We start from the raw sequence: 27,589 nt of genomic DNA on the forward strand, positions 1-27,589 counted from the left end.
CTCCTGCTCATTTGTATGTTTGGAGGGGAAAAAAGTGAAAAGCATTTTTGATGGCTGATCTTTAAGGTAATAGAGCAGTCTGATAGGATAGGCACAGAGAGGTTTCTGCTTTGTGGTGGGGTGTGGTGCAGTGGACCAGAACTAGTCATCATCAATATAAATTAGTCACTAATAAATCCAGGAGAAACTTTTTTACCAACTGGATGATTAGGATGTGGAACTTGCTACCTATGGAGTTGTTGCGGTGAATAGTATAGATATTATCCAAGGAAGGTTAGATTTTTTTTAAATTCGTACATGGGATGTTGGCTTCACTGGCTGGGTCAGCATTTATTGCCCATCCCTAGTTGTCCTTGAACTGAATGGTTTGCTAGCCCATTTCAGAGGGCATTTAAGAGTCAACCACATTGTTGTGGGTCTGGAGTCACATGTAGGCCAGACCTGGTGAAGACGGCAGATTTTCTTCCCTAAAGGACACATAAGAATGGAATAATAGCATGTGCAGTTGGGATTGATGAAGAAAGGGAGATGGCCTACGTGTAGTATGGCCTGTTTCCATGCTGCAAGCCTTTTTTATTCTTCCTAACCAAGAGGACCTTGAAGCTTGTTCTTTAGTGACTTTATCACTGCCTCTCGACTGAAATCAGCTAACTCAATCCAGACCAGGAGCTTCTTGAGTCTGTGTGGATAAATGCCCACGCTGGACAATGAAATTAAAATTGAGTCTGTTTTATTCTGGAGGGTGAGAAGTGAACTAACACAAGTGCTTTCAATTTACAACGACAGGCATTCCGCCACTCCTTAAACTGTCATGTACATCAAAAAAACTCCACTTGTATAGACAGTTCTGTAATTTATTAGTTAACAGCATCATAAATAATACAGAAACATTGCACAGGCTACATCAGAGTAACTTTGCCCTGCTGTTGTTCTCTGAACATTTCTCTAACACTGCTTTCTCTTTTACACAGTATTTATTGCACAACACAAGCTCCGCCAACGTTTCTTTTGGCATAGTGTTAAACTAACATGTATTTTTCTTCCTTTTAATTCACATTATGCTCTGCAAAGAAGGGGAAGGAGGCTGATCAGTATTGCTCACATAATGCTGGACACCGTGCTTGGCTTCTGGACATTCACCAATATCTTCTCATCTTCCTTTGCTTTGGAGTGTTTACCCTTGCTCCAAACCACTGGTCAAACACAAGTTTGGGAGCTGACTTCTGTTTGTGGGTTTAGCTATCTTCCATTCGCTACTGTTCGTGCAAGACTGTGTTTCCATTCCTGTCTGAACTTCGCTCAGTTAGGCGCAACAGGGTACAGTCTGGGTTCAAGTCATTCAGATTGGAATTGGAGGTGAACACATGAACCAACGCACGGAAAAGTCACGAGCTGGAGAAATTAAGCTCGTTTAGGGTGGGATTCGTAGTCCAAAATGAGACTGGGCAGAGAAGAGAGACAGAAGATCAAAGAAACTAGAGTTGTTTTTGCTGCAAATTATAATTCCGCAAAATAAAATTGAAGTATTGCATATGTTTTTTATTTTGAGGTGGCGGTGGTCTGAGGGGGGGGCGGGGGAAAGAGAGAAAAGAGGGGTGTTGGATACAGTTTACATTTTAGAAATTATGTTTTATATTTTAGAAATTTTCAGCCAGTCCACTTAAAGATCCAGAGTCTCTGACAAAACCTCCAGTGTTAAAGGGTACTTTATTATCATGGAGGGGGGGGGGGGCGGGGTGGGGGGGGGGAGAGAAGAGAGGCAACAGGTGATTGCGGGGTGGGGGTGGGGGGGGGGTGATGTAACTCCATATTAATGATACGTTTGAAGAGGAATTCACCACCAAGGGTGGAATTTTCCCTTCCCGCCCGCCACGGGAGTCGTAGCGGGCGGGGTGTGGACCCATGGAAAGGTCCACTGACCTCGGGCAGGATTTTCCGGTCTTGGGGCGAGTGCGGCCGGAAAATCCCGCCCATAATGTCTGTTCCTCTCAGGAAGGTTAATTCTGGAGACAGAAACTTACTTCTTATGAAAAGATTGAGACAAATTGAATCTGTTGCTTTTGTAACTAAAAAAAACCCTCTCAGCAACGGAGTCGCATGAATGTAACGCTTCCAAGCATGTGATGGTTTGAGAATGACTTGGTTGGCGAGGCCATTAATTACAAGGGAAAACACAGGCCGTCTCCTGCTCTTGGTTAAAAGGGAAATTTCAATCCACCCCCAGAACCGAGAGACAGGGAGACGCCAGTAAGTGTACGTTTTCAACATTCAGGATTATACGGCAATTTAGTAGATTACACTCACCCCTTTAATTAATTCTGAAATGTAAATGGATCTCTTAAGGCCCAGGATCCCTTTAGATTGGGTATACCGTACAATTTTCCCTTAGCTGATGTCAGCTCAGTCCCAACAGCGAGTGTTCAAAAGGAATATACTGAAAGGCTGAAATGAGTACAACGGGTTAAAAGTGTAGGACCAGCCCTTCAACTATCGGCAAGGTTTTTCTTTTGTTCCAAAGATAAATTCCGTCACCATTTTGCAAAGATGTTTAGATACGTCTCAAATGTGACAAGGTTTTGGAATCATTTCTATACTGCTTTCCTTCCCCATAAATTTCCCCCCCCCCCCCCATCTCTCCCAATGGCTCTGGGGTTTTGTTCCTGTCTCGGGACTACCAAAGTAAACTGGGACTGCTCGGAGAGAGATGACACATCGGTCAGAGAACTCCGGCCTTTCACGTCAGCGGGATTCTCTGGTCCCACTGGAGTGAACGGCGGAGCACCGAATTCTCCATCCTCTCTGGTAGCAGAGGCGGGGAGTGAACAGCTGGAGAATTCCAGCCTTTGCTTCATTTGTACAGGAGCAAGAAGATTTCAGAAAGGCGTACCCCATCAAAAAAAAAATGGAAAAGTCTTTGCAAGTTGCTAGCTCTTTTTTAAAAAAAAGAATTCTAACAAAGCAGGAAGCAGCTGGTACAAAAACAAAATTAAAACAAGTAGTACAGAACTCAAGTATTGCTGAATAAGGAGACCTACATTTGAAGCTTTTTGTCTTGCAGTCATGAGGACAGATGCAAGAATGGTAAATTTCAAAGGGCACAATAAGTTATCTTGCATGAGAATAGGATGTTGACTGGTAACATCTCAATCAATCAAAACCAACTTGCCAACCAAGCAGACCCCCCCCAATACAAATTGTTCTTTCCTTTGAAATTTGGCATCCTTGTGTTTGTCCTGATAAATGCAAGAAGAAAAGCTACAACAGTGCAACTCTTCCCTTTTCAGCTAAAAGCAAAACACAGCAGATGCTGGAAATCTGAAATAAGAGCAGGAAATGCTGGAAACACTCAGCAAGTCTGGCAGCATCTGTGGAGAGAGCGAAGGAGAGGTTACAGAAGGCATCGGGCCTGCTGAATATTTGCAGAATCCCCAGCTTCTAATTTAAGAAGCAACAGGTCAGAACTAGCTCTGCACCTAACACAGTCTTCAAGTTAACCGCCGTTTCCCAGATACACATCGGTCACACAGGTGAGTGGTTTGACCAGGCAGGTGGAGTCTCAATGGGTCTCTGCAACAATGGGTCTCTGCAACAGCAGAAGGACACTATTTTTTAAAAAATCTTTTAGTTAAGAACGAATGGACAGCATTTTGATCGGAATACAGTCCTTTCTTTCCAATATCTTTCTCCCCCCCCCGCTGTCCTAATTCTTGCCAGATACAGTCCCACAGGCACCAGATGCCACCCTATGCTTCTCCCACCTGGCGAGTCTTCATGTATGAGATTACACAATAAATGGCAGTAAACTATTCAATCCTGTGGGCGAGTTTGAGCAGGAGTTAAGTCCACACACAAAGTGCACTTTCATTCAATAATGCTTAGGAACAGGGGTCATGGTCTTTCTATCACAGGACATTAGAGACAACTATTACACTTCTATCAACTGTTTTAAGAGAAAAAGAACTCAGCATGGGGTATGATCAAATCTGACACCTTCCTCTTAAAAAAAAACTGTACAGCTTTTGCTTTGTGCAGGTAAACCTACTTTTCTTTTGGACAAACATCCAGGAAGAAGAAATTCTTAAGAAATAGCTGGGAAGATTTAAACACCAGCTGAAAAGTCGAAAAGCGAAGGATAGGACGAGTCACGTTATTCAACAGTAATCATGGCTCCGTTAACTTTTAACGAGAAAAGGCTCAAGTGCGTTTGCCGCAGCGCAAAAATTCACAGTCGCCAGGACAGAGTTTTATCACTGGGTTGTTCCTGGTTTACCTGAACGTGTCCCAACTCCAGGACGTTGCCTTGTACTTGTGTTTGAGATAGAGACCAGTGTATTTGTAATCACAAACCTAAATCTGGCTTCAACCAATTACTCCCTACAATAATCTAACTTTTTCATGAGTCATATTAATTAACTAACTTTAACGATGATAGCTCAGTGCCAAACACTACAAAGGGGTTACCGGTCATTTTAAATGGCAGAACATCTCAATATGTGCTTGACCGCCAATCAGCTCACTGGCAGTCTCAGAAGACCAGCAACAATAAAAAGACAATTTCTCTGTCAGTTAACAATCAATGTAACAGCAAATCCAGTGGGTGGACAAGAGAGCTTTTAACCACAGAGGTTGTGGGTGGTGTGCGCGTGCGCGCGCGTATCAAGGTTAACGGCTTCAAGGAAGATATCCATTTACTTTGTTGTCTTTGGGTCAATGGTCCAGCAGTAGATCAACTTCTATCAGCAAATCTATACAGAGTGAAAAAAATACATATTGAGGCTGACTGGATGAGGTCAACCAATTTTTCATTCAATTTCTTGAACAAACACAAGTTATTTTATACCATTTCTCATGCAATGCTCAAATTGTACTCAGTGATTAATGATCCATTTTGTCCCCCTAGTTTCTCTCTTTGTCATTGAGGTTCATAGAATCCCTACAGTGCAGAAGGAGGCCATTCGGCCCATCAAGTCTGCACCGACGACAATCCCACCCAGACCCTATCCCCTTCACCCCACGTATTTACCCTGCCATTCCTCCTGACACTATAGGAAATTTACCACGGCCAATCAGCCCAACCCGCATATCTTTGTACTGTAGGAGGAAATCGGAGCACCCAGAGGAAACCCACGCGGACACGGGAAGAATGTGCAAACTCCACACTGACAGTGACCCGAGGCAGGAATTGAAACCGGGTCCCTGGCGCTGTGAGGCAGCAGTGCTAACCACTGTGCCACATGCCGCCCATTTTTCTTATGGGAAATATATTGGATATGTTTCTACCAGGCACAGGGAGCCTTCCTTTACCTTGTCCTGTTCTGCCTGGAGAGAGAAGGGGTGTTACCAGGGCACAAATCTACAACATGCTCTTTCGGTGAGTCGGTGCAGACTCAGTGGGCCAAATGGCATCCTTTGTACAGTAGGGATTTTATGGTTCTGTGACTCAGGGCGTAAGAATGTATAAGGAGCAGCTGTTTCCCTTAGTTGAAGGGTCAGTTACCAGGGGACACAAGTTAAAAGTGAGGGGTGGGAGGTTTAGGGGGGATTTGAGGAAAAGCTTTTTTACTCAGGAGGGTGGTGACGGTCTGGAATGCGCTGCCTGGGACGGTGGTGGAGGCGGGATGCCTCACATCCTTTAAAAAGCACCTGGATGAGTACTGGGCACGCCATAACATTCAAGGCTATGGGCCAAGTGCTGGCAAGTGGGATTAGGTGAGCAGGTCAGGCCTTTCAAATGTCGGTGCAGACTCGATGGGCCGAAGGGCCTCTTCTGCATTGTAGATCTTTAGTTTAGAAAGGTGTCATGTGCTGGCATTGGCTTGGTGGGCCGAAAGGACTGTCCCTGTGCTGTTCTGTTCTTTGTTGTAAATTAATATCAGCAAAATGAGTGTATTTGCAAATTTAACTTTCAGGATACTCCCAAGAAGGAAACTCCTAGATTTTTACACATGCACGCTATTGAGAGCTCACTGGATAGTGATTAGATTTGGTTACTCTTAACTGATTTCCCCTTACCCCACCCCATTCTCTGCTGTACGTGTGTACAGGACAAATATAGACCCCGCCACCCAACTACAGCACACATTTCTAAATTGCAAGGATAGTCCACAAGCAGAACTTGAAATACACATTGTAAATCAAGTGTAAAAAAAAAGAAGTACCTGTAGAGGAATTGTAAACGTGTTGTATTTGAAGGTTTATTTGTAAAATTTAATCTCCGTGTCAACACAGTCAAAGAACAGATCTGCCATTTCTTCTGGGTCAAAGGTCCCTCCGCTAGTCAACAAATCCTCGATAGCTTTCAGTCCCTGTCTCTCGAGGTTCTCCATAGTGTGGTGCAACATTACACCCTGCTCCTGAAAGAGAACAGGCATGTGTTATAATGACATACGTCAGCAGGACCTGTGCAAATGCTCTGGTAATGTTCTCATTTCAATGTCGTTTCTCCCCATCACCCCAAACATCACCGAGATTACCCAACCAGTTTGTTTATTCTGGAGAAACTATTTACCAGGAGGCAATGGCCGAATGCTATTATCGCTAGACTATTAATCCAGAAACTCAGCTAATGCTCTGGGGACCCAGGTTCGAATCCCACCCACGGCACATGCTGGAATTTGAATTCAATTAAAAAAATATCTGGAATGAAGAGTCTACTGATTACGATGAAAGCATTGTCGGAAAAACCCATCTGGTTCACTAATGCCCTTTAGGGAAGGAAATCTGCCATCTTTACTTGGTCTGGCCTACATGTGACTCCAGAGCCACAGCAATGTGGTTGACTCTCAACTGCCCTCAGGCAACTCGGGATGGGCAATAAATGCTGACCAGTCAGCGATGCCTATGTGCCACAAAATAATAACTAAAGAGAAGAGCCAGGGCCCAGAGTACAGCCAAGGATAAACAAAGGGAAACTATGCTTAGGTGATGCCACTAAAGGGAACCAGGTCAGGAGTTCCAGGATTTTGAACTCGCAGGTGGTGGTGTTGCCATGTGTCTGCTGCCCTTGTCCTTCTAGGTGGTACAGGTTTGAGGGTTTGGAAGGTGCTGTCGAAGGAGTCTTGGCAAGTTGTTGCAGGGCATCTTGTAGATGGCACACGCTGCTCCGCTGTACACAATGAAACTTGATTGCATCCCTGCACCTTTGCCGGTTTGATTCCCGGCTTGGGTCACTGTGGAGTTGGCACATTCTCCCCGTGTCTGCGTGGATTTCCTCCGGGTGATCTGGGTTCCCCCCACGGTCCAAAGATGTGCAAGTTAGGTGAATTGGCCATGATAAATTGTCCATTAGTGTCAGAGGGATTAGCAGGGTAAATATATGGGGTTACAGGGATAGGGCCTGGGTGGGATCGTTGTCGGTGCAGGTTTGATGGGCCGAATGGCCTCCTTCAGCACTGTAGGGATTCTAGTCCATGATTCTATGTTGGAGTATGCGTAGCTTAGCAAAAACTAAACTTAATAAAATTGATAACATTGATAAAATGTAGAGAAGGAAGCACAAGATAGATCTGGAGGAGTGGATTGAGAGTTGCCAACTCATGCTGAATGCATTCTTGGAGGATTCTGCTTTTGTCCCCCCCATCTCCAAGTGCTTCACTCAGTGAAACTGCACTTACTCAATCTCCAATAATACCCCTATGATTCTTCTACCAGCTTACCCACAACAACGTCAAGGAGATTAATGTTTAATTCCTGCCAGTCCAGGACAATCCTGTAACGGATATTGACTTAGTGGCAAATCTGAGAATGAACTGCAGCTCTGACGTCAATGACATGCAGCAATAATTACAACCCACATACTTCTCACAACGACAAATCCCACAAGAGAACAGAGCGTTGGAATTTTTTCCTACGCAACCAAGTGGAACATCTGAAATTCTGTTGAATAAGTTTAGGGATGCAGAAAAATACAACACTGGATTATTTAAGCACAGAGTGACAAGCAACTTGAAATTGCAGAAGTTTCCAATGAAGTTACGACTATTTCTTGGTTAGGTTGATTGGCCATGCTAAATTGCCCCTTAGTGTCAGGGGGATTAGCAGGGTAAATAGATGGGGTTACAGGGATAGGGCTCGAGTGGGATTGTTATCGTTGCAGGCTCGATGGGCTGAATGGCTTCCTTCTGCACTGCGGGGATCCTATGATTCTTGAATACAGGATGCCTCCTCTTCCCGTTCCCCCCTCCCCCCACTATCCCTCCCCACATCTCCATTCACACCCCCTCTAAGGTTCCAAGATGGCACCGGAGCAAGGCAATTTCTTGCAAGTTGTGCCCAGAATACCTTCTAATTCTATCTTTCTATGCTTCTAAAACTTCATTCTAACCATTTTAAACTCTAACAATGCTCCAATTCAATCTCTTACAGATTTGGTGATCACTAAGTTGATCTTTCTCTACATCCAATGGTTAGCACTGCTGCCTCACAGCGCCAGGGACCCAGGTTCGATTCCCGGCTTGGGTCACTGTCTGTGTGGAGTTTGCAGATTCTCCCCATGCCTGCATGGGTTTCCTCCGGGTGCTCCAGTTTCGTCCCACAGTCCAAAGATGTGCGGGTTAGGCGCACTGGCCATGCTAAATTCTCCCTCAGCGTACCCGAACAGGCGCCCGAGTGTGGCGACTAGGGGATTTTCATAGTAACTTCATTACACTGTGAATGTAAGCCTACTTGTGACTAATAAATAAGTAAGCTTTAAAACCTTAGTTATGATTGTAATACTACATTCTGCACACTCTCCTTTCCTTCTCTATGGATGGTATGCTTTATCTGCACAGCACGCAAGAAACAATACTTTTCACTCCATATTAATACATGTGACAATAATAAATCAAATCAATAGTTTGATATCAGATTGATTGACTAGCTGCTATGTTGGCATTTATTAACTTTGGGCAGATGATCTTTTAGTCGGATGACTGACCAGAACCTTGTGAAGTAGATATCATCAGTCCAGTCAACATTACCTCCGAGGAATTATTTGTCACCAAAAGTAGTGTCGTGAGTACCTGTCCACTCTCCATTGTAGCTCTGGCCTGTTGATGTGCCTTATACAATTCATGTCGGCGGTCCTTTTTGCACTGGAACCGAGGCTGTTTCTTGACTGGATCATCCTCACCGTAACTCGGAGAAATCACCATAGGAACTGGCATTACATCATTGATAAAGATGAAGGGTTTGAAGACAGATCTATTAATGAAAGACATATATATGTATATTTTAAATCAGATGCACACAGTACAAAGGAGCAGAGGCCATGCATTATTGGCCCTACTTTCTCTGCTATCCACCCCATCTAATGTTGTTTTACAAAACATTTTTAAATTATTTCTCTTCCTCCTACACAGATGTTCATTCAATCAAGTCAATATTTGATTTATTATTGTCACATGTATTAACATATAGTGAAAATTATTGTTTCTTGCGTGCTATACGGCATGGTAGCACAGTGATTAGCACTGCTGCTTCACAGCTCCAGGGACCTGCGTTCGATTCCCGGCTTGGGTCACTGTCTGTGTAGAGTTTGCACATTCTCCTCATGTCTGCGTGGGTTTCCTCCGGGTGCTCCGGTTTCCTCCCAAAGCTGTGCAGGTTAGGTTGATTGGCTATGCTAAAATTGCCCTTAGTGTCCTGGGATGCGTAGGTTAGAGGGATTAGTTGGTAAATATGTAGGGATATGGGGGTAGGGCCTTGGTGGGATTGTGGTCGGTGCAGACTCGATGGGCTGAATGGCCTCTCTCTGTGCTGTCGGGTTTCTAAGATTTCTATACAGACAAAGCATACCGTCCATAGAGAAGGAAACGAGCGTGAAGAATGTAGTGTTACAGTCATAGCTAGGGTGTAGAGAAAGATCAACTTAGTGCGAGGTAAGTCCATTCAAAAGTCTGACAGCAGCAGGGAAGAAGCTGTTCTCGAGTCGGTTGGTACATGACCTCAGACTTTTGTATCTTTTTCCCGACGGAAGGTGGTGGAAGAGAGAATGACCGGGGTGAGTGGGGTCCTTAATTAAGCTGGCTGCTTTGCCGAGGCAGCAGGAAGTGTAGACTGAGTCAATGGATGGGAGGCTGGTTTGCCTGATGGATTGGGCTACATATGTGCTAAGCAAACTGGGAAATAAATTTAGCGATACATTCCAGTCCGTCCAATTTACTAATAATTTTATTTGATTTTCATTTCAAGACAATGATGGCGTGAGGCACAACATTAGAGAGTAACAAACTGGTCAGATAACGAATAAATAGCTGATTACCCCTCTAGCTGAACCCTTTGGAGCTACACTTTAATATGTTGGTGATGAGTCACCGTCTTTAGAAAACTTCCCCCCTTCAGCACAATATACTGGTAAAGAAAAACTGTCGGAGAGTGTTTACCAACTTTAGTTAACTGACCTCGAAGGGTCAGGAGTAGCTGTAAAGAAATGCACGCAGGGTAAACTGTCATCCTGAGGTAGGATGGACACCATACTGCCCGTGGTACAGAAGGCCCCAGAGTCCATGCAGATTCCACTTTCCTTATCTCGTAGGATGTCCATGATTGTTCCAGCTTGGATGCTCCCTGCTGTGATGCAAAGAAAGTATTTTTAAATCATCTATATTTCGCAAACACTTCCTGATCACAGAATCTTCCTTGTGTCATTTCTGGGTCTGTTATACGTTCACTGATTGAGGTTGATTGCCACAATTAGTTAATGGCGCTATTATCATTGCACAATGGTCCCCAGCGCAGTGTGACTTATCTACAAAATGCTCTGCAAAAATTTGCCAAGAATTCTTCCCTGGCACCTCCCAAACCTACAACCTCAACCACCTCAGTAGGACAAGAGCAGCAAGGACATGGGAACGCTAGCATCTCCAAGTTTCCCTGCACACACCATCCAGACTTGGAAATACATCATAATTCCTTCAACTTTACAGGGTCAAAATCCTGAAATTCTCTCCCAAAGACACCATAGAATTCCCTTCAACACAAGGACCGCAGTGCTTCTAGAAGATGTGCTTCTAGAAGAATGGAATAGGGCCTGGGTGGGATTGTGGTCAGTGCAGACTTGATGGGCCGAATGGCCTCCTTCTGCACTGCAGGGATCCTATGATTAGGATTACTCACCAAGATCCTCTCAAAGGCCTTGCTAAAACACTCATACCTACAGAAATCAAATCTTAAAAATTGTGTCTCCAGGGTATTAAGTGAACTGAATGGATTTTTTTTTTGTTGTCCAACAATTCTTTTGTTATGGGAAATCAGAAAATATGCAGCAGAGATTTGCTTCAAAGGTTTAGCCGATGCCCACTAGACAAGGAAGAACGGGTTATGGAAAATCATTGTTTTTGTTTGAACCCTTCCATTTCTAATTGTATGATAATTCTTGGAGTTGGTTCAGTGTAGCCTCGTGGTCAGCCAATTTATTATTTTCTATGAACACACTGCAAATTAAGTTTGAAACAATGCTTGGAAGAAGTTATTCTCCCCACTTTCTTTCCTTAGTTAATTTCCTTCCCTCGGGGCTTTGGCATTTGCTGACTGAGGTTCCTCATTTTCGGACACCTCATTCATTCGTACCCCACTCTAGGTGCCGGATTAGATAGCAGGTGCCGTGTGCCTGTTTTATAATGGAGATAATCACAATCGGAGTGAAAACCTGTCTTCACACAAAGTGCAGACTTTTACACTTTCCAACTGGATTCTCTGAACAGTAACCCAACGTAGGGAGAGATGGTGGCACACTAATAACTTCAGTGGATTAATATTACCTCCAGGCCCACAGCAACGTGGTTGACTCTTAATTGTCCTCTGAAATGTCCTGGCAAGCCACTCCATTCAAGTGCAATTAGGGATGGGCAATGAATGCCTGCTTTGCCAGGAATGTCCACATTCCATGAAAGAACAAAGAAAAAGCAAGCAGGAATCGAATGGGTGATTTGTTTTCCTTCATATCATCGGGAGGTTTTGTGGATATTTCCCATGTCTTAATTGAGATTCACAGAATCAAGGGATCATAGAATCCATTGAGAAAGAGGCCATTCAGCCCATCGAGCCTGCACCAACAACAATCCCACCCTGGCCTTATCTGTCTAACCCCATGTATTACTCTACTAATCCCCTGACACTAAGGGGCAATAGAGCACGGCCAATCAACCTAACCCACACATCTTTGGACTGTGCGAGGAAACCGGAGCACCCGGAGGAAACCCATGCAGACACGGGGAGAAGGTGCAAATTCCACACAGACAGTCACCTGAGGCTGAAATTGAACCCGGGTCCCTGGTGCTGTGCTAACCACTGTGCCACCATGATGCCCAAAGAAGTCAAGCAGTTAATCTCGCGGTCTGCACAGGCAGTGATGCATCAGGCATGCCTTTGCCCACGGTGCCATCAGTGTGCTTCTGCCACCAGAAGACTGTCTTGTTCAAGTGGAGAGTAGTCCAATTGGTGATTTTTCTCTCACTCGGAGGCGGAGCAGCAGAAATAAAGAAAGACTTGCATTTTATACAGTGCCTTCCACAACCTCAGGGGAACCCAGAGCTCCCCAATTAAATATCTTTGAAGTGTCGTCATTGTTTTGTAGGAAAATAATTCATGACTGGGTTAAATTATGAGAAGAGATTACATTTCTATTCTCTGGAATTTAGAAGATTAAGGGGCGATTTGATGAAAGTTTTGAAGATATTAAGCGGAAAAGAAAGGGTAGATGGAGAGAAACTATTTCCATTGGTTGGGTAGTCTAGGACTGTGGTGTCTGTCTAAAACTAAGAGCTAGATCTTTCTGGAGTGAAATTTGGAAACACTCTACATACAAAGGGCAGGATAATTTCATACCTCCTTTCTGCAAATGGCAACTGATGTTAGAACAATTCTTAACTTTAAATCAGAGATTGATAAGATTTTTGTTAACCAAAGGGATCAGGGATAAGGGACAAATGTGGGTAACTGAAGTTAGGTTCCAGGTCAATCATGATCTCAATGAATGAGCAAATAAGCCAAATGAGCTAAATGACCTCCTCTTGTTCCTATATGCCTAGGGGCGGCACAGTAGCTAGCACTGCTGCCTCATAGCGCCAGGGACCCAGGTTCAATTTCAGCCTTGGGTGATTGCCTGTGTGGAGTTTGCAAGCTCTCCCCCGTGTCTGCGTGGGTTTCCTCCAGGTGCTCCGGTTTCCTCCCACAGTTCAAAAGATGCACAGGTTAGGTGGATTGGCCACAGCAAACTTTCCCCTCCAAATTGCTAACTTTGGATGTTTAGGTTAGGTGGATTAGCCATGGTAAATGTGTGGCGTTACAGAGATAAGGGGGGGGGGGGGGGGGGGGGGGGGGGGGGGGTAGCCTCAGTAACCTGCAGCCCCAGTAACTATGTTTTCATAAGACTAGCTTTTCGCTCACCTTCCTAACAATTCTTGTATGCAAGAACGGCACATTATTTTACACTCCTGAACTCCACTCACCTTCTTGCTTACGAAGCAGCTCCTTGCCTCCACAGTAACGAACCTTTGCAGCCTCCATTCTCACCGGTGGATTCGTGGGAGAGAAAATCTGGGAGAAGTTGAACTCACCATCACCGCTCCACCAGCCCTGACTCTGGGCATAGTTCCGGAGGTCAGGGTGCTCGGCGCTGATCTCCGTGGTGATGGTCAGCTGATTGGAGATATTTTTTGCACCTTCTGTTAAGTAAAGGACATGGAGTATAAAGAATCTGGGTCCCCTTTGCGACAGTGCACAGCTTTTGAATCACTCGTGCACAATTAATTTTACTTTTCCCTCCAATTCTCCATACAGTCACGCTGGGGTACATTTCTATGGGCACCAACTGCCCTCTGGCTAGTCAGTGAAGTGGCTACTCCTTCACCTATGACCTTCGACACTGCGTGAGCTATTCATTCATTCCAAACATCACAGCTGGCCCCATTTTGTCCATACCCATGTCTGCATTCTGAGTTAGCAATTTGGAGGCATAATCTGAGAATAAGAAATAGACCTATCACAAGTGAAATTAGGAAAACCCTCTACACACAAAGGGTAGTAGAAATTTTGGAATGCTCTTCTGCAAATGGCAATTGACAGTTGGTCATTTGCCAAGTTCAAATCTGAGATTGGTAGATTTTCGTTAGTCAAGGGTATAAAGGGATATGGGACAAAAGAAGATAATATAGAGTTAGACTGAAGATCAACCATGGCTCATTGAATGGTGGTACAGCCTCAAGGAGTTAAAAGGCCTTCTCCATTTTCTATGGGTTTGATCTCTGTTCAATTTTCTTCCTCTCTAACGCATGGGGAATTTAAACCAACTCCACTGTCCCTTTAACTGAGATCCACTAACGCAGCAAGGACCAGGTTAATGATTTGGGAGGATATACTGCTACACAAAGTCCTTAACAACTGGGCCTTCAGTGAGCCAGCTCGATCCTAATTAATAAAACCAAGGCATTATGCTAATTCAATCTACATGGAGAAGGGGCTTCTCCTCATCTATCAGGCAATATACTGGGCTTTTGATAAGGCGACACACCCGGAGGGATCCAGGTCGCAAGCTAAACTGCACTTCTATTGTCATTCATAGAATTCCAACAGTGCAGGAGGCGGCCATTCAGCCCATCGAGCCTACACCGACAACAATCCCATCCAGGCCCTATACCCCATAACCCCACGTATTTACATAGAAACTCTATAGTGCAGAAGGAGGCTATTCGGCCCATCGAGTCTGCACTCATGACAATCCAACCCCAAGCCCCATCTCCACAATCCCACACATTTACCCCGCTAGTCCCTCTAACCGACACATCCAGGACACTAAGGGGCAATTTAGCATGGCCAATCAACCTAACCCACACATCTCTGGACTGTGGGAGGAAAGCGGAGCACCCAGAGGAAACCCACGCAGACACTGGGAGAACGTACAAATTCCACACAGTCCATCGGGGCTGGAACTGAACCCGGGTCCCTGGCACTGTGAGGCAGCAGTGTTAACCACTGTGCCACTCTGTTGTCCTCTCAGACACTGTGCAAATTTCAGGCGATGGAAGTCTAGAATGAACACAACTACCAACATATCATTTTGTTGCTTAAGATCATTGGTAGCAGACACAACATGAATGGTAATTGAAATGGATGATCTCACTATAGTTAGGTACACAAGAATCACTGATACAAATGTTGTATATCTCTGTAAATGATACCATGCTGAGAAAACACAGACTACGTGCAACACGCTTTTCACTCTTTTCCCACTGTCGACCTGTGATTTGCTGAGCGGCCCAGTATTTCCCAGATGTCTCCAGTACCCAAGCCTCTTTTCTGTCCACAATCAGAAACGTGTTATGGTAGCTGAATGCTTCCGGATCTTCCTTGCAGTTTCCACCCTGACCGTGTTGCTCCAAAAGAGAGGCAATAACATCGAGAGCCTCCTTGGCAGTGGAACCTCTCTCCAGTCCAAGCCTGAGGAAGGAATAGGAAATAGGATAATGTACACGCAATAGGAAGAGGCTGCAATCCACACCATGCACATTAACAGCATGAGAAAGTGTTTGACAAACATCTTTGGAGTAAAAAAAGACACAGAAGTGCGGTGCATCAGGTTCCTTTTAACGCCACATATAAACAGTTCAGTGGTGTATTTTGATCTGCCTTATGTTATTTTGGTGTATTCACACACACAATTCAATAGACTTAGACGTCCAAGTTGATGTCCCTTACAATAAAGGACTACAGAAATTATTGCTGGTAATATTGATGAATACTTAATAAGTTATTGTAAAGACTAGCATTGATTTGTTCTTTTCCCCGGAAGGTTGTTCTTTTCCTGGAAGGGTAGGGGGTTTTAGTTCAGACAGGCAGCATGGTCGGTGCAGGCTTGGAGGGCCGAAGGGCCTGTTCCCGTGCTGTAATTTTCTTTGTTCTTTGGAACGTCCTAATGTTGTGAGAGGAACAAAGTGCATTCCTCTGTTAATTTTAATCCATGACGTGGAGATGCTGGCGTTGGACTGGGGTGGGCACAGTAAGAAGTCTCACAACACCAGGTTAAAGTCCAACAGGTTTATATGGAATCATGAGCTTTCAGAGCACTGCTCCTTCACTTGCCTGATGAAGGAGCAGCGCTCCAAAAGCTCGTGATTCCAAAACAACCTGTTGAACTTTAACCTGGTGTTGTGAGACTTTATGATTTTAATAAAGCTGTTAATTCATTTACTTCAAATAGTTTGATGCCACAGTAAAGGAACATAGAACATAACCTTTGGCCCACGATGTTGTGCCGAGCTTTATCTGAAACCAAGATCAAGCTATCCCACTCCCTATCATCCTGGTGTGCTCCATGTGCCTATCCAATAACCGCTTAAATGTTCCTAAAGTGTCTGACTCCACTATCACTGCAGGCAGTCCATTCCACACCCCAACCACTCTCTGCGTAAAGAACCTACCTCTGATATCCTTCCTATATCTCCCACCATGAACCCTATAGTTATGCCCCCTTGTAATAGCTCCATCCACCCGAGGAAATAGTCTTTGAACGTTCACTCTATCTATTCCCTTCATCATTTTATAAACCTCTATTAAGTCTCCCCTCAGCCTCCTCCGCTCCAGAGAGAACAGCCCTAGCTCCCTCAACCTTTCCTCATAAGACCTACCCTCCAAACCAGGCAGCATCCTGGTAAATCTCCTCTGCACTCTTTCCAGCACTTCCACATCCTTCTTATAGTGAAGTGACCAGAACTGCACACAATATTCCAAATGTGGTCTCACCAAGGTCCTGTACAGTTGCAGCATAACCCCACGGCTCTTAAACTCCAACCCCCTGTTAATAAAAGCTAACACACTATAGGCCTTCTTCACAGCTCTATCCACTTGACTGGCAACCTTTAGAGATCTGTGGATATGGACCCCAAGATCTCTCTGTTCCTCCACAGTCTTCAGAACAGGCAGGATTTTCACATTACACAATATTTAGTGTATGATGCTGGACAGCAACCCATGATTCACAAGTTATCCAGCCTACTCAAACTTTCCAGTTCTTGCTCCATGGCCCTGCACATTACAGCAATATCCAAATAGGTTTTAAAACGCAAGAGGGTTTCCACCTTTCAAGCAGTGAGTTTCAGATCCTCATAAATCTCTGGGTCATAAAAAAAAGTGTCTACCCTGTGCCCAGGTTATTGACCACCTTACTAAAGTTTACTTATTAGTGTCACAAGTAGACTTACATTAACTACAAAAAAAAACTACAAAGGGTTGTGAATGAAGCCCAGTCCATCACGCAAGCCAACTTCCCATCCATTGACACTGTCTACACTTCCCGCTGCCTTGGAAAAGCAGCCAGCATAATTAAGGACCCCCACGTACCCCAGGCATACTCTTTTCCACCTTCTTTCATCGGGAAAAAGATACAAAAAGTCTGAGGTCACGTACCAACCGACTCAAGAACAGTTTCTTCCCAGCCTTCCCATCAGACTTTTGAATGGACCTACCTCACATTGAGTTGATCTTTCTCTACACCCTAGCTATGACTGCAACACTACATTCTGCACTCTCTTCTTTCCTTCTCTATGAACGGTATGCTTTGTCTGTATAGCGCGCAAGAAACAACACTTTTCACTATGTTAATACATGTGACAATAATAAATCAAATCAGCTCAAATTAGCCCAACAGGGAATGGGCAATATTGGCTTGCCAAAATTGCCTGCATCTATCTCACCCCCAAAAATAAATCCCCAGTTATTTCTAAGCGTATGTTGTTTCCAGTAAGAAAGGATGGACAAATATCAATCCAAAATGATGCCAGCCATCCCGAAATGGAACCTCCCACTGTCAGGTCTCATCCTGATAGTTTTTGAGCTCGGAAACTTATCATTGGTTGAATTGCAACGGAGTTCAAAAGTGGTTCCTAAATTTGAATCCATCATGCCAAGCTCCTGAAGTTCATACAAATTAACTTTGGCACTAATATACAGTTTATTCCACTGGCTTTGAAACATTTTTTGATACAATAGATCTGCACCTCAATTACAATTAAAGCTCAAGCACCAAGCAGTACAAAACAGGAGGAAGGTTCTACCTGACCAGGTCCATGCCGAGCAGCGCTTCCTTCTCAATGATGGGCTCCTTGGTCCACACGGCCTCGTTGCCAATGCAGACACCGTGACCGTTGGCTCCCATTTCTGCTCCCCATAACCAGGCTGGCCGACTGAGAATCACTGCGTTTGTCTTCTCAATCTGCTCAATTTCAATGTATGTGCACTGTTTAATAAAAAAAGAAATACGATTTACACAAATGTAGACAGTTCTCCCGAAACGGGCACTCAAGAGACATGTACTGATTTGAATTGCAACAAGCAATTAAGCAATAAGCAGCACGGTGGCACAGTGGTTAGCACTGCTGCCTCACAGCGCCAGGGTCCGGGGTTCGATTCCCGGTCTGTGCGGAGTCTGCACATTCTCCCCATGTCTGGATTTTAAAAAAAACACTTTCTATGCCTTTTAGCTTCGACAAAGGGTCATCTGGACTCAAAACGTCAGCTCTTTTCTCTCCTTACAGATGCTGCCAGACCTGCTGAGATTTTCCAGCGTTTTCTCTTTTGGCTCCCCATGTCTGCATGTTTCCCCTCCGGGTGCTCCGGTTTCCTCCCACAGTCCAAAGACGTGCGTGTTAGGTGGATTGGCCATGCTAAACTGCCCCTTAGTGTCAGGGGGACTAGTTAGGGTAAATGCAGGGGATTATGGGGATAGGGCTTGGGTAGGATTGTGGTTAGTGCAGACTCGATGGGCTGAATGGCTTCCTTCTGCACTGTAGGGATTCTATGAAGTCAACCCACTAACCCAACAATGCATCATGGTACTTTGAAGAAGACCAAGGAGTCATACTTACCTGGAAGAGGTGAAACCATGATCAAGCGGGTGGTTCATCCAGGCTAGAGTAGAGTTAATAATCAGGATAGCCGATCTTCCAAAGCTGTCTCAGCCTTCTGGCCAAGATGAGGCACCAGATCAAAGGCTGGGAGAGGGTGCAGTACCTCATCCTGTCAACTTTTTTTATTCATTCGTGGAACATGGGTGTTACTGGCTGGCTAGTATTTATTGCTCATCCCTAGTTGCCCAAGGGCAGTTGAGAGTCAACCACATTGCTGCGGCTCTGGAATCACATGTAGGCCAGACCAGGTAAAGATGGCAGATTTCCTTCCCTAAAGGACATTAGTGAACTAGATGGGTTTTCCTGACAATCGACAATATTTTTTTACTGAATTCAAATTCCACTATCTGCCAGGGCGGGATTCGAATCCAGGTCCCCAGAACATTAGCTGAGTTTCTGGATCAGTGTTTGTTTATTAGTTTCACGAGTAGACTTGCATTAACACTGCAACAAAGTTACTGTGAAAATCCCCTAGTCGCCACACTCTGGCACCTGTTCGGGTACACTGAGGGAGAATTTAGCATGGCCAATGCACCTAACCAGCACATCTTTTGGACTGTGGGAGGAAACCGGAGCACCCGGAGACACCATGGGGAGAACGTGCAGACTCCGCACAGACAGTGACCCAAGCTGGGAATTGAACCCAGGTCCCTGGTACTGTAAAAATGATTAAAGGAGTTCTCAAATTGCCGCAGTCATGATGACTGAAGGATTTTAATTGGGTATGTGGAGCAATCCAGAACAAGGGGGCAGGGCAATGTCAGGAAGCGTTTCTTCACACAAAGAGTAGTAAAATTCTGGAACTTTCTGCCGAAGAGTCGGGGTTGAGGATTCATTGAAAATTTAATTAATACATTTTGTTTCAGTAAACAAGAACGGAATCAATATGAGATCAGCCAATGACCTAACTGAATGATGGAGCATACTTGATGGATAAATGGCCTATTCCTCTTCTTTTGTTTTATTCATTCATGGGACATGGGCGTCGCTGGCTGGGCCAGCATTTATCGCTCATCCCTAGTTGCCCAAGGCAGTTGAGAGTCAACCACATTGTTCTGGCTCTGGAGTCACATGTAGGCCAGACCAGGTAAGGATGGCAAATTTCCTTCCCTAAAGGACATTTAGTGATCCAGATAGGTTTTCCGACAATCAATAATGATTTTATTGTCATCAGTAGGTTCTTAATTCCAGATATTTTTTATTGAATTCAAATTCCACCATCTGCCATGCCGGGATTCGAACCCAGGTCCCCAGAACATTAGCTGAGTTTCTGGATTAATAGACTAGCAATAATACCACTGGGCCATCGCGCCCTTATTTAGTAAGGAACTCAGTAAAGAAGTACCATGGCTGTTTGTTTATCTGCTGCACAGGACTAGATATTCACTGCGGTAAATTGTAAGCATGCATCACTGTTGTATTATATAATTTGAGGAACGTATCTATACCACAACAAGGATGAATAGAAGTCCCTCACGTAACTCAGTTGCATTGGTAAAGAAAGCACTAATTTTTCCACCGTTCCATGGATAAGCGGACTATTTCTGCAGGAAATTTGAATCTGGGTTTTAATGTGGACTTTCCAACTTAAGTTACTTTGCAATAATGGGGGAGCACAGATGAGAAAATCCATTGATTTTTGACTATTATTTTCAGCTGAGGTAGCTGGCAGCAAACTTTGAAGTGCAGACCTTAACAACACGAAACTATCCTAGAAACTGGGCGGTGTAATGGGCAAGGACACAATATATTCCATTGTGAATTTAACTCGAGTCCAGAATAAGACTGGCTGAAGGACCTAAGGCTGAAACTTGGTGTCTGAAATTGGAAGACCTGTCTTTGTTCTAACACTAATAATTTTCATCTCAATGAGAGATATTCACAAGAAAATACTCACAGAAGAACCCCAAATATCTATAACATGTAAGCTCCAGTATAACAGGATCAAAAGGTTGCAATATAACTTCATGACTGATGGACAAAAAAAAGACACCCTGTCAAAATAGGACAGACACAAGAATACCAATTTCCAAGGAAGGAATAATTTACGCCGCTTGAGAAAAGGGTGCTGATTGGTTGGCCAGTCAGCTTTGATTGGACAAGGTGTTGCCATGGGGAATTAACCAGAAAGCTATTGTTCCCTCTGGCTTTTCTTTAATTTTTAAGGAGGCATAATGCCAGGACATGAATTTTCCACAGCAACGCTTCTACCAATCAGAGTCCACTTGCCAACCAATCAGCATCCTCTTCTCATGCTGTATAAATTATTGTTCCCTTTTGAGAGTTGGTAATCTTGCACTTCTGTCCTGATGAGTGCCAAGACAAAAGTTTCAACAGCATGTCTCTTTTTTCAGCAACATTCATGCAGCAATATAGCAAATGCCACCTTCCAGGGTTCAATCAGATCATTCTGTATTAGCAAATGTTGGGATTCTAAGTAACTAGATACCAGATGATGGCATAACATTTTGAAATTAATATAATCAATTTTAGCAACATGAAAAATCCAGTAGACTCAACAATTCTACTTCAAGACCATTTGTTTGCATTCAGATTGTACATTGTTCCAAAGTGCATTTCTCTCGAACTTATTTATACTGGATACTACATAAATTATGGTAGAAAGAGCAAATCCTCATGCACACTCCACCCAATTACACAACTTCCACCCAAGTGTCTTTACTCAAGGCTTTCAAACCAATTGTGATTCCAGACAATAGATTTGGACAAAACTCTCCAACTCTCACTCTGCACTCGTGCAACTTTGGAAACTGGCATTGGTAAGGTTGCAAAAACCCATTGTTATTTCTACTTTAGTTTCGTCTCCTTCACACACCTGAAACATTAACCCAACCTTTATCTCTCCATTGATGCTGCATGACCCAAGTGTTTCCAATATTTTCTATTTCTTATTCATAATCAGTGGGACAGCTTGGTGGCGTAATGGTTAGCACTGCTGCCTCACAGTGCCAGGGACCTGGGTTCGATTCCTGACTTGGGTCACTGTCTGTGTGGAGTCTGAAACTTCTCCCAGTATCTGTGTGGGTTTCCTCTCACAGTCCGAAAGATGTGCTGATTAGGTGCATTGGCAATGCTAAATTCTTCCTCAGTGTACCCGAACAGGTGCTGGAATGTGGCGACTAGAGGATTTTCACAGTAACTTCATTGTAGTGTTAATATAAGCCGACCTGTGACACGAATAAATAAACTTTAAACTATTGGTCAGATTCCAGATTTACCAGGGAACTGGAGAACTGAAACTGCAGTTCACTGCTCCTTTGAAGGGGCAGTGCTCCGAAAGCTCGTGATTCCAAATAAACCCGTTGGACTTTAATCTGGCGTTGTGAGACTTCTTACTAAAGACAGATATGAGGAGGAATTTCTTGGAGGATCATTAGCTTTTGGAATTCTTTTCCACAGTGAGTACAGGAGCCTGGGTCTTTGAATATATTCAAGGCTGAGATAGAAAGATTTTTTGATTGACAAGGGAGTTGAAAGTTATGGGTCAGGCAAGAATAATGTTAAGGACACAATCCAATCAACCATGATCTTATTGAATGGCGGAGCAGGTTCGAGTGGCTGAATGACCTACTCCTGCTCCCTTTCCTTGTGACCTTATGAACTGCAGTTTCAGTTCTCCAGTTCCCTGGTAGATCTGGAATCTGACCAATAGTCTAAAGTTTATTTATTAGCGTCACAAGTAGGCTTGCATTAACACTACAATGAAGTTACAGCGAAAATCCCCTAGTCACCACATTCCGGCACCCGTTCGGGTACACCGAGGGAGAATTTAGCGTAGCCAATGCACCTAACCAGCACGTCTTTAAGACTGTGGGAGGAAACCTGGAGCATCCGGAGGAAACCACCGCAAACACGGGGAGAACGTGCAGACTACGACCCAAATCGGGAATTGAACCTGGGTCCTTGAAACTGATCTGTCTCTACACTCTAGCTATGACTATAAAACTACATTCTGCGCACTCTCCTTTCCTTCTATATGAACGGTATGCTTTGTCTGTATAGCGAGCAAGAAACAATACTTTTCACGGTATACTAATACATGTGACAATAATAAATCAAATCAAAGTCCCTGGCGCTGCGAGGCAGCAGTGCTAACCACTGTGCCACCCAATTGGCCTGGTGAGCCTTCTCTGAGCTGCTTCCAAAATAAGTACATTCTTCCTCAAGTAAAACAGACTGAAACTGTACACAATACTCCAAGGTCTTCCCAATGCCCTGTACAATTGCAGTAATTTCCCTACTTTTATACTCCATTCCCCTCACAATAAATCCCAACATTCCATTTACCTTCCCCATGATTCACTGTAACTGCAAGCCAATGTTTTGAGATTCATTTACAAGGACATTTACAAATCCTTCCAAACCACAGCATTCCGCAGTCTCCGCATTGGTGTAAAGTCCTGCTTTCTACACTTCCTGTCAAGGTGGACATTCAGTTGCGATGGTCAGTCTCTTACCTCCACCTTGGAGCCTGGTTCATGCACAGCCACAGGAAAGTAAACCACTTCCTGAACCTCATCCCGCGGTCTGTCCGAGTTCTTCCCAAAAATCACCTCTTTCCTCTTGGTGGCAGGTGGGAGAGCAACGAAGCAGTCGCAGGAAGAGGGAGCACACACTGTGCCGGCAGCCATTCTGTGGGAGGGAGAAGCATCTCATTGAAGTCAGCTTTACAAACTTCAGCACAACACAAAGGCTCAAACAACTGCCCGTTCCTCCATCCCGACTTGGAAACATATCATAGAATCCCTACAGTGCAGAAGGAGGCCATTTGGCCCATCGAGTCAGCACCGGCCACAATCCCACCCAGGCCCATCCCCGTAACCCTACATATTTACCCAGCTAATTCCCCTGACACTAAGGGGCAATTTAGCCTGGCCAATCCACCTAACCTATACATCTTTGGATTGTGGGAGAAAACTGGAGCACCCAAAGGAAACCCTATCCCCAGATATGGGGAGAACGTGCAAACTCCACATAGACAGTGACCCGAGGCTGGAATTGAACCCGGGTCCCTGGTGCTGTGAGACAGCAGTGCTAACCATTGTGCCACCCGTATATCATTGATCTTTCATCCTTACTAGGTCAAAATCCTGGAACTCCCTCATTAACAGTGCTGTGGGTGAAACTATAACACGCAGTATACAGAGGGTCAAGAAGGCAGCTCACCACCACCTTCTCGAGGGCAATTAGAGATGGCCAGTACCTTCAACCAGATACCAAGAATGAATATTAAAATAAATTCACCGTTTATTCCTATTTCTTCAGAGGCAAAGAATCTCCACAGATACTGTCAGACTTGAAACATTAACTCTGATGTTGCAGACCTGCTGCGTTTATCCAGCTTTTTCTGTTTTTATTTCATATTTCCAGCATCTGCAGGATTTTGGTTTTATTGGTTAATATGGGGGCAGTGCCAAGATATTCAGTTCAGAAGCTCTCTGATTTGATGTCTGGTACAGCCGAGTCAGGCAAGGTGATCAGGAATAATTACAATTGGCCTCAGTGCCCCAGACTTGTGGGCAGCACGGTGGCACCGTGGTCAGCACTGCTGCCTCACAGCACCAGAGACCCAGGTTCAATTCCAACTTCGGGTGACTGTGTGGAGGCTGCACATTCTCCCCGTGTCTGTGTGGGATTCCTCCGGGTGCTCCGGTTTCCTCCCACAGTCCAAAGATGTGCAAGTTAGGGGGATTAGCCAGGTAAATACGTGGGGTTATGGGGATAGGGGATAGGGATATGTGTAAGATAAAAAGTGGTTCTGTGTAAACTCGATGGGCCGAATGGCCTCCTCTGCACCGTAGGGATTCTACGACTTAAGAATGAGAGAATAACCTTCTTGCTCCTGATTCTTATCCATCAACTCCCATGAAAATGTGTACACAGACAGGAACATTTGTAATGCCTCCTGCAGTTGTATAGCCTGCTGACTCATACCATGAGTCAGCAGTCATATCATCAGGGCAGCACGGTGGCACAGTGGTTAACACTGCTGCTTCACAGCGCCAGGGACCCGGGTTCAATTCCTGGCTTGGGCCACTGTCTGTGTGAAGTTTGCACATTCTCCCCGAGTCTGTGTGGGTTTCCTCCCACAGTCTAAAAGATGTGCTGGTTAGGTTCATTGACCCGAACAGGCGACGGAGTGTGGTAACTAGGGGAATTTCACAGTAATTTCACTGCAGTGTTAATGTAAGCCTGACTTGTGTCTAATAAATAAACTTTTTACTTTTATTGAGACCCATGAATGAAGAATGACTATCTGGTGGGGTGGGTAACAAGGAGATAAATACACGTGAAACTCTTGTGAACCCACAGCATATACAAAGGCATTATTGCAAAACACACCCAATATTTGCAAATGGATCCCTTTAAGAAAAATAACTGAAGCGAATCAGTCCCTTTTTGGCCGTGTCCACAAACAAACCAGTTCTTGGGACCTGGACAGATACCCACCCACCTTAAGTTGAGGGTGGCATGGTGGTTAGCACTGATGCCTCACAGAGCCTGGGACACGAGTCAGATTCCCGGCTTGGATCACTGTCTGTGTGGAGTCTGCATGTTCTCCCCGTGTCTGCCTGGGTTTCCTCCGGGTGCTCCGGTTTCCTCCCACAGTCCAACGATGTGCGGGTCAGGTGAATTGACCGTGCTAAATTCTCCCTCAGTCTACCCGTACAGGCACCGGAGTATGACAACTAGAGGATTTTCACAGTAACTTCATTTCAGTGTTAATGCAAGGCTACTTGTGACTAATAAATAAACTTTAAGTAGTTGACAGCAATGATGAATTTGTATTTCTGTAGAACCACTCAACCTCAGGACGCCCAAAAGCATTTTGCAACCAATGACCTTGTGAAATACAGTCACTTGTGTAACATCAGGAAACACATTAGCCAAGATGCAGACAACAACATCCTACAAACAAACAGGTCATCGACCTGTGATGTTAAGTCTGTTTTTCTCCCCACAGGCACTGTCAGACCTACTGAGCATTTCCAACATTTCCTGTCTTTATTTCAGATTTACAGCATCACAGTATTCTGTTTTCAAACAGCAATGCGATTCATACTGGTTGGGGAACGGGACGAACTCCCTTGCTCTTCTTCATACAATGGCCAAGGGATCTTTTACATACGACTCGGAAGATAAACAAGGCCTCGGTTTAACATTGCCTGTGAAAGCCAAGCACCTCTGACAGTGCAGCACTCTCTCGGTGTGGCACTGGGAGTGTCAGCCTAGGTTTTGTGCTGAAGTTTCTGCAGTCATAGATACAGCGGGGAACTTTATCGTCCCGCCCGCCACGGGAATCATAGTGGGCGGGACTTTCTGACCTTGGGATGAGCGCAGCCAGAAAATCCCACCCTTAGAGTTGCACTGTGCAGAAAAGGCCATTCGGCCCATCGAATCCGCACCGGCAATAACTACTGCACCAAAGTCGCACTAACTCACATTAAGCTGATCTTTCTCTTCACCCTATCAGTAACTGCAATACTATATTCTGTACCCTATCCTTTCCTTCTTCCCTACGTAACAGCTCACAAGAAACAATACTTTTCACTGTATCCCAGTACATAGAATTCCTACAGTACAGAAGGAGGCCATTCAGCCCATCGAGTCTGTACCGACCACAATCCCACCTAAGCCCTATTCCCACAACCCCACACATTTACTCTGCTAATCCCCCAACACTAGGGTTAATTTAACATGGCCAATCAACCTAACTTGCACATTTTTGGACTGTGGGAGGAAACCAGAGCACCCGGAGGAAACCCATGCAGGCACGGGGAGAATGTGCAAACTCCATGCAGACAGTGACCTGAGGCCGGAATTGAACCTGGGACCCTGGCGCTATGAGGCAGCAGTGCTAACCACTGTGCCACCCCTGTAATAAATAATAAATCAATTCAATTAAATACTAATCCAGCACTTGTCCCATATCCTTGAATGTTCTGGGAGTTACTGCTCAATGGGGCCAGAGCTACCAGATGGTTCAACAAACCGACCGGAAGTGTCAGTGTATCATTATTAAATGGTTACAGTGTCAGTTTCAAGCTGCGGATTCACCATCACAAAATGTTTCAACTCGTGGACTTCAGCCCCAAGGTAAAGGTGGGGGAGACAGGGTTGCAATGAAACCTCAAAAACTCGGGCATAAATAGAAAGAGTATAAAAATGTTAAAACATTGAAACAACAGCCGGGCCCTGCAGAGCCGCATTTGGGCGGATTCCCAAACACCTTACAATGACAACGCCAGCCACCCCTGCAGAGCTTGCGGCATTTCCACAGTGCCGGGAGTCCCGCATCTAGCAATGAGAGGGTGAAATATCCACGAGTCAATTCCCCCACCCGCCCCAACAACACATTGTGTCCTCCCTGCACCTACCTTCCCTTTATTTTAAAGGAGGAAGTCCCAGCAACACACCAGCTGAACGGAGATCAATGTCTGACTCTCCCTTTCTCTCCGAGTCAGCTGACAGTCACACACGCCGTTAGGTAGTAAAGTTAACCCTTCGGTTCCTAAGTACTTGCAGTCTGGGAAATCAAGAAGACACAGATAGCCACTCTCGGCCAAAAGGACACGTCGATAGCTAACACATTCTTGCAGCAGCAGTCTATAGCAGGGGAATAATACAAATAGAGCACCTTGTTTGTATCTTAAACTTTCAGCCCCACAACCATCCAAGATATCTAA

General features: G+C 44.7%; 1 protein-coding gene across 2 annotated transcripts; it reads right to left on the bottom strand.

Moving 5' to 3' along the window:
* Positions 1–840: 840 nt before the first annotated feature.
* On the bottom strand, positions 841–27,361 carry LOC144500737 (secernin-2-like). Of its 2 annotated transcripts, XM_078224131.1 has the most exons (10): positions 27,281–27,361; positions 25,357–25,591; positions 23,360–23,534; positions 18,030–18,211; positions 15,218–15,417; positions 13,431–13,646; positions 10,383–10,551; positions 9,003–9,183; positions 6,159–6,353; positions 841–4,745 (listed from the first exon to the last, which is right to left on the bottom strand). In XM_078224131.1, exons 3-9 carry the CDS (start codon positions 23,531–23,533, stop codon positions 6,195–6,197), a joined length of 1,281 nt encoding a protein of 426 aa, XP_078080257.1. In that variant the 5' UTR covers position 23,534; positions 25,357–25,591; positions 27,281–27,361; the 3' UTR covers positions 841–4,745; positions 6,159–6,194. The 2 variants fall into 2 exon arrangements, with proteins under 2 accessions (XP_078080257.1, XP_078080256.1); XM_078224130.1 differs by lacking the exon at positions 25,357–25,591 and having other exon boundaries at positions 27,281–27,360.
* Positions 27,362–27,589: the final 228 nt, after the last annotated feature.

This window comes from Mustelus asterias, chromosome 11 (assembly GCF_964213995.1).
Source record: "Mustelus asterias chromosome 11, sMusAst1.hap1.1, whole genome shotgun sequence".
Taxonomy (NCBI): domain Eukaryota; kingdom Metazoa; phylum Chordata; class Chondrichthyes; order Carcharhiniformes; family Triakidae; genus Mustelus; species Mustelus asterias.

Bases quoted from the DNA above. Each gene is read 5' to 3' on its own strand.
- LOC144500737 (XM_078224131.1), bottom strand. From the start codon at position 23,533: ATGGCTGCCGGCACAGTGTGTGCTCCCTCTTCCTGCGACTGCTTCGTT. The intron at 10,552-13,430 runs GTGAGTGGAGTT...TTTGCATCACAG, and splicing joins GCTGCTTCGTAAGCAAGAAG to CAGGGAGCATCCAAGCTGGA. The intron at 9,184-10,382 runs GTCAGTTAACTA...TTTCATTAATAG, and splicing joins GCTACTCCTGACCCTTCGAG to ATCTGTCTTCAAACCCTTCA.